The sequence below is a fragment of the Balaenoptera ricei genome, chromosome 8, assembly GCF_028023285.1.
Source record: "Balaenoptera ricei isolate mBalRic1 chromosome 8, mBalRic1.hap2, whole genome shotgun sequence".
In the NCBI taxonomy this organism is placed as follows: domain Eukaryota; kingdom Metazoa; phylum Chordata; class Mammalia; order Artiodactyla; family Balaenopteridae; genus Balaenoptera; species Balaenoptera ricei.
Window position 1 is genome coordinate 113936909 of NC_082646.1, and position 6493 is coordinate 113943401.

Sequence of the window (6493 nt, forward strand, 5' to 3'; positions counted from 1 at the left end):
AGGGGAGGGGCTGAGGTTCCCAAAGACAGCAGGTGCACCCATCGCGGCCTCCCTGAGCCCATGTGGGCGGGAGAGGGTGGAGCCCTGTGGAGCGCACAGAGGGTAAACAGCAGGATGCCCCCACTGGCCTTCGGGGCTACAGGCGCACACTGGTCCTGAGCTAGAGAAGTTGGCTGAGCAGACAGCTCTCTGCTCCCACTGGCCCCCTAAGGGTAAGAGCCACGAGGCTGACACCACCAGTGCCCCTCGCTGAGGCCAGCCCCGTGGAGGCCCAGGCTGGGGGAGCGCAGCTCCGGGGCTGCTGTGTGGGGCCCGCAGCGGGCACGCGGCCTGCGCCCTGAGGGATGAAGGGAGAACCCTGGAGGAGACAGGTGGCTGCAGTCAGGAGCAGTTCAGAGAGGTAGAGAAGCTTCTTTATTTAAAAATACCGTGAAGAGAGAATATCCAGATGCTCAAACACAACATTACTCCAGACGTAGAAAATGTGAAATTGAGACCAAGGGAAGTCACTAGAAAACATCGGCGCAGACTCCTTCCAGGAGCACTTGCAGAGGGGCTGGGGTCCCCTACTGGGGACTCTCCAGCTCTCCTCCCCGGCTCTGCGCTGGGGCTTCCAGGTCACCTTCGCCTTTCTCCAGAATCCCCCAGGGAAAGGTGTCACGGCTGAGGGGAAATCCCCCGGCCCCGAGCTGCCTGGCCCTCGGCAGGCGCCTCCTGTGCGCGGCAGAGTGCACCGCCTGCCCGGGGCTCGGCCCGCAGAGCAGGACCCCTGGTCCCTGTGCCACCCCGAAGCTGCAGGGAGAGCAGAGACGGCCGATCCCGGCCTGAGAGGGAGATGCCACGGACACCGCGAGGGCACTGGCCCGGCTGCCTGCTTTCCGAAGGCCTCGTCCCCCTCTGCACCCCGGATGTCGGTGGCTGCTGAAGCCAGATCCCCGCCAGCCAGAGACGCCCCCGCGATTCCCCGCAGACCGGCCGGGACAGCCCCACCCCTGCTTCCGCCGCACCCAGCCCCTGCCCAGCGCCTTGTTCTGCCCTGGCTCCCGACCCCACCTCCGCCTCATAGACCCTCCACACCATCTGACCCTCTAACAAACACCGAGGCAGGTCAGCACGAAGATGTCCTTCCCGCTCAGCAGCCGTCAGCGGGGGAGGTGACGGCTGGGGCACAGTCTGGCTCTGAGGAGGGTCTCCTGCCCAGGGCTGTCCCGCGGGCCGGGCACCGCCCACCTAGCTGTCGAAGGCGGCGATGACCACCGCTTGCAGGACGGCCTCCAGGCCGTGGAGCGCCAGGAGCACGGCGCTGAGGGCCGAGTCGGCCCACAGCACCAGGGTCTGCCAGAGCAGGAAGTAGACGGACAGCAGGGCACCGCCCACCGTGAGGACCAGGCTGGCGGCCAGCGGTACCTCGGCTTCCATCAGGTTGCCCTTGGTGCCTGGAAAGCAGAACAGACGTGCTGGGTGAGCGCCGGGCTTTGGGACGCACGGGCCCGGGAGGGCCCCGGCATCTCAGCCGTGAGACCAGTGCCAGCGCTGACCACCATGTGATGCTTGAGGACTTGAGTGAAAGATCCCACTGTGACCACTGCAGGGGCCTCTTCAAAGTGTCGGAAAGCAAACGCAAAAAGGGGCATGTCTTCCTTAGTGAGGAAGAAAGCCAACCGAGGCTGTGATGTTCTACTCTGGGTCTTTGGGTCAGTTGCGTGGGTGGGAGACAGAATTTGGTTTTCTAAAGACAATTCCAACTGCATTCTGACACCTTTTCCTAATTCCACATTGACTGAGAAGATTTTGTTTAAAATTTCCAAAAATAGTTCACTTTGGGCTAAGATCATTGTGGAAAATTTCACGCATATTTACAAAAAACAAAGCAACTGCACGTTTTACAAACAAATGGGTCAGCATGGAAGACGTTGATCTCCAGCTGTCCCGGCCACGGGTGCCCAGGGTGCCCCAGGAGCATGAGGGGCTTGCGGATGCCCAGCGACTCTAGTGCCGTTTGCCACCCTCCCACGGGCACGGGCTCGTCTATGTCGTGGGTGTGCGTGTGCAGGGGCCCGGGACGTGCCGGCTGTCCTATCAGCCATTCCAGAGGCAGGAGCGTTTCTCAGACGTGTCAGCGGAACCCACAGCGTGATCCCGTTTAGAAGAGATGTGCTCGTGTCCGAGTGCCTGTGACTGGGAACGGGGAGGCATGGGCCCTGATGGTGAGCTGTGGAGGGAGCGGGGGAGCTCTCTCGGGGCTCCTATACTGTCTGAGCTTCAGGACGTGAGGGGAGTCGGCCGAGCAAGATTCTGGCTGGGGGCCTCCAGGAGCCGGACTGGGGAGGCTGGGGAGCCTTCCACCCTCCAGGCCCTGCTGCCCTGGTGGGGACCTGACAGAACTTTCCAGATCTTTCTCCTCCTGACCACTGAGGCCAACGGAAGGGGAGGAGGGAGGTGCGGGTGAGTGTTTTAGGGCCCCAGGGTTGATGACTGAGCTGGCTTCTAACCTCAGTGCTGTTTGTTACCCAGCAGCTTGTGCACGATATGCTTCCAAACAGGGAGCATTCCCACCAAGGACGTGGCCAATATTCTTCGTCTTGTGGACGAAGCTTCTGCATAAACAAATTAATACTTAATGACACTGTAAGGAAAGGCCTGCAAAACCATGGGTAAGCAGTTTCAGTCAAAAGTGTCTCTAAGAACCGTGTTACAAGATGACCAACACGTAAAGGTTCACACGTAAAGCTAGCAACAATCCCAAGTACTATGTGGTTTCCAGTCAACTCACCGAGGTATAACCGAATTGCTTCCAGAATCCCCATCAGAAAGAGCAGAGTCAGGTCGAGGACCAGGTAACTGTGAGGATAAGTGAAAACCTGACCTGGAGAAAAATGGGCGACAAAGCTGAGCTCCTGTTACAGGACACAGGGTACCCACACCTTTGAGCTGCCTTTTCGCACGAGACTTACTTTTATACACGGCCAGCAGGAGCGTAGCTAGGAAATAAAGGGCATAGTACGTCCCACTGAGATAGAGCAGCATCTGAAGAGGGAGCGACGAGAGCTGGCCAGCGGTTAAGGACTCTCAGGCCCAGCACATGGCCCTGCCCGAGGGCACCCACCTGGGGAGGGAGGACGGACGGGAGGGGCTGCTCCGCCACCTGACCAGAGGCCCTGCAAACACGTGGGTCCAGCCCAGGCACCTGCGGGTGGCCACGGAGACCCGGCCGACGGCCCCCTGCCTGGCTTCCTTTGACACCCCTCCTGGTGTCACCACACCTGGCAGGGCTCCTGTGGGCTCCGGGGTGGGGCTGGGGCTTCCCCCCAAGGGACATCCTAGCCTGGAGCAAGAGGACCGGGCACATCCTTGGTGACTGCAGGCAGGACGGCCTCGGCACCCCGGGCTTCCTCAGGTGGCATCACCCTGACCTAGGTCCCAGTTATAACAGAGAGCAAAAAGTGACCTTTTTCACTTTCTTCAAAGAAAATGTCTTTCTCTCTTTTGGGGGGCAGTTAAATACCCACTTGCAACTTTCCTGAGCTCTGAACACTTCGTATTTGTTTATGCTAAAACAAGTTTGTACGTTTTCCAAGTGAGGGGTTTTCGTGTTCCTGCCCCCCCGGGCCCGGAGGGAGTCAGGCAGCCACCCCTCGGCGTGGGGCTGAGCAGGAGGCACCAGTGCAGGAGGTTATATCAACTCTCTCCACCTGTTAGTGGATGCCCTTCCCACTCAGGTGGAATGACTACTCAAAACTTATAGGGAAGCTGGGGCTGGGGGCTGGGGGCTTAAAGCAGTAAAAAGCGGGAGCCAAGAGCCGACTTCAGGTGCCTGGGAGGCCTGGGTCTTGGGCTGGCGGAGGGCCACAGGGATGCAGCAGCGGGATACCACCGTGGAGGAAGCTCTGCCTGGAAGAGAAAGTACAGTCAGAGAGGCCCCGAGTCCTACCAGGACGCTCCAGAGGCCTGTTCTCCTGTTGCCGCGGATTTATGGCCCGCAGCTAGGTTCCTTTCCGGCACCTCTGCACCCACTGTCCCTCCAGGGAGGATCTGACCATCTGCTTTTCTGAACCTGAGGCTGGGAGTCAGGGCGTACCCACAGGCGAAGCCCAGATCCACACCTGAGGCCAGATGCCAGGAGAGAAACCAGACACACAGCTTTTCTCATCTCATATGTGCCACACATACACAGATGAAAACGTTTTTTGATTCAGGTTACAAGTCTCTATCATTGATAATAGATGTTTGCTTTCCTCTGGAATTTTATTCATGGCCCCAAATATCCCTCCCCAAATAAGAATCTCCTAAGCCAGCAATCTAGTCTCTTTCCAACCCTCTCCCGCCACACAGCAGTGACACATTCTGCCCACGTCTTCAGATGACAGTGTACAGCGACGCGCCAATAACGACTCAGAATTTGCCAGCAGCGAGTAGGACGGTGCCCTCTCCTACTCCATTTCCTCCTTAGTCCCCAGGGGGCAAGAGAGAAACTCCCAGCCTGGGTGAGCCTTTGCTTCCTCGGCAGATTCGAGGTCCTCTGGGAGTCTCACTTGGGTGGGGGTCTTACGTGGGTCAGCACAGGACACGGGTGATGGAGAGGCAGCACGTGCTGAGCACGGGGAGCCTCGGAGGGTGCCGAGCACGGATCCTCAATAAACCTCCATCGCGATATGGGAAGGGTGCTCTCTAAACCCGACCCCTTCTTTTCCAGGCCCAAGCTAAACTAGGCTGCCTCGATACCTGTCATTATTTGGGTGGATTTCACGGTAATCAGGACTTTGCTCCCTTCTGACCCTTCTCTTGACAGTTCGCTTCAGAACTTCAGATCTATTTGCCAGTTGCCCATTGTTATGCTTGAGATGATGGGGCTCAGGGAAAAAATGCTGTTGAAAAACCTTCAGCGCCACAGGATTTAAATAATTGACATGAAGGGTAGCTACAATCAGATATGCTGTTCTAACGATTTCAGACCTACAGAAAGAGGCTTATTCTGACTAAAGATAACCGTGGCTTTTTTTTTTTTTAATATAAATTTATTTATTTATTTAGGCTGTGTTGGGTCTTTCTTGCTGTGCGCGGGCTTTCTCTAGTTGCAGTGAGCGGGTGCTACTCTTCATTGCGGTGCCCGGGCTTCTCATTGTGGTGGCTTCTCTTGTTGCGGAGCACGGGCTCTAGGAGCGCAGGCTTCAGTAGTAGTGGCACGCAGGCTCCGTAGTTGTGGCTCACAGGCTCTAGAATGTAGGCTCAGTAGTTGTGGCGCATGGGCTTAGTTGCTCCACGGCACGTGGGATCTTCCCGGACCAGGGCTCGAACCCGTGTCCCCCGCATTGGCAGGCGGATTCTTAACCACTGCGCCACCAGGGAAGTCCAACCGTGGCTTTTAGAACTTCGCATTTTTTGTCAATGATTCACTGTAATAACAATGTGGCGGTCAGAAGTTAAATGTGAAAGCAAAGAGAAAGAATGTCTTTCCTTGCGTGATATACGAGGGGTGTGAAGCGGATCGCTCTGGTGTAAACGTACTTTTCCACCAAATGAAAACGCGCGAACCTCAGTACCCGTGGCCTTGCACAAAGGTCTGGCGCTTGGGAACCCCGGTGCCGGGAAAGCTCTGTCTGAAGCTCAGACCACAGTCTGCTTCTTTGTCAGCTAGCTGCCCAGCTCACCGCTCCCATCTAGTCCCAGCCTCTCCTCGCACGAGTAATTTCGGAACCTGACAGCTGAGATGTGGAAATTGGCCTTTTCCGTCCGGCCGAGTGAGCTCCCCGGGCCGCCCGCATACCTCACTTTGGTTCCACGAGCTGTGCGGCGCGGGCTCTTACAGACCCAGCGACCAGGACTTCGAATGGGCCGCCGACCGGCCGACCCCCCGCCGCCCCGCGCAGGGCGCCACCGAGACAGGACGAACCCGTGAGCCGGCAATCCCGGCGAGAATGCAAACCTTCGCTCCAGAAGCCGGTCCCACTGGGCCCGCAGGCAGGGCCCACTCCAAACCGGGGTGTCCCCTTCCTGCCGGCTCCGGACGAGCCCGTCCCGCTCGCTGCCGGCCCGCTGGCCCCGCAGGGGTTCTCATTTGGGTCGGAGGGCGCCGAGCGTCCCCTCGGGGGAGCCGTGACCGCACCGCCGTGGCTCCACCGCCCCGCGCGTCCACGGGAAGCGGCGGCGCGGACCCGGGACGGGCTCTCCGGGCCAGGGTCCTTGTGGACACATGAAGTCTACCGGTTAACGACCCCGGCGAGCTGCGCCCGCAGCTCGGCCTTCCCCGCACCAGGAGGAACCGAACCAACTGAACCCCTCTCCCGGGGCGACCTCCGAGACGTCCCTAGGCCTCCGCGACCCCACACCCAACCCCTCACCTCGCCGCGAGGCCGCCATCTTTGCGCCCCGCCCCGCGCCCCGCCCCGTGTCCCGCGCCCCGCCCCGTGCCCCGCGCCCCGCCCCGTGCCCCGCGCCCCCGCCCCGCGCCCCGCCGCGATCCCGCCCGCCGCGATCCCGGCAGCCTCTCGGCGCC

At 59.5% G+C, this 6493-nt stretch overlaps 1 protein-coding gene across 2 annotated transcripts; it reads right to left on the minus strand.

Moving 5' to 3' along the window:
* Positions 1–395: 395 nt before the first annotated feature.
* TMEM80 (transmembrane protein 80) lies at positions 396–6373 on the minus strand. Of its 2 annotated transcripts, none has more exons than XM_059932410.1 (5): positions 6339–6373; positions 3872–3891; positions 2955–3048; positions 2774–2866; positions 396–1436 (listed from the first exon to the last, which is right to left on the minus strand). In XM_059932410.1, exons 1-5 carry the CDS (start codon positions 6355–6357, stop codon positions 1231–1233), a joined length of 432 nt encoding a protein of 143 aa, XP_059788393.1. In that variant the 5' UTR covers positions 6358–6373; the 3' UTR covers positions 396–1230. The 2 variants fall into 2 exon arrangements, with proteins under 2 accessions (XP_059788393.1, XP_059788394.1); XM_059932411.1 differs by lacking the exon at positions 6339–6373 and adding an exon at positions 5924–6195.
* Positions 6374–6493: the final 120 nt, after the last annotated feature.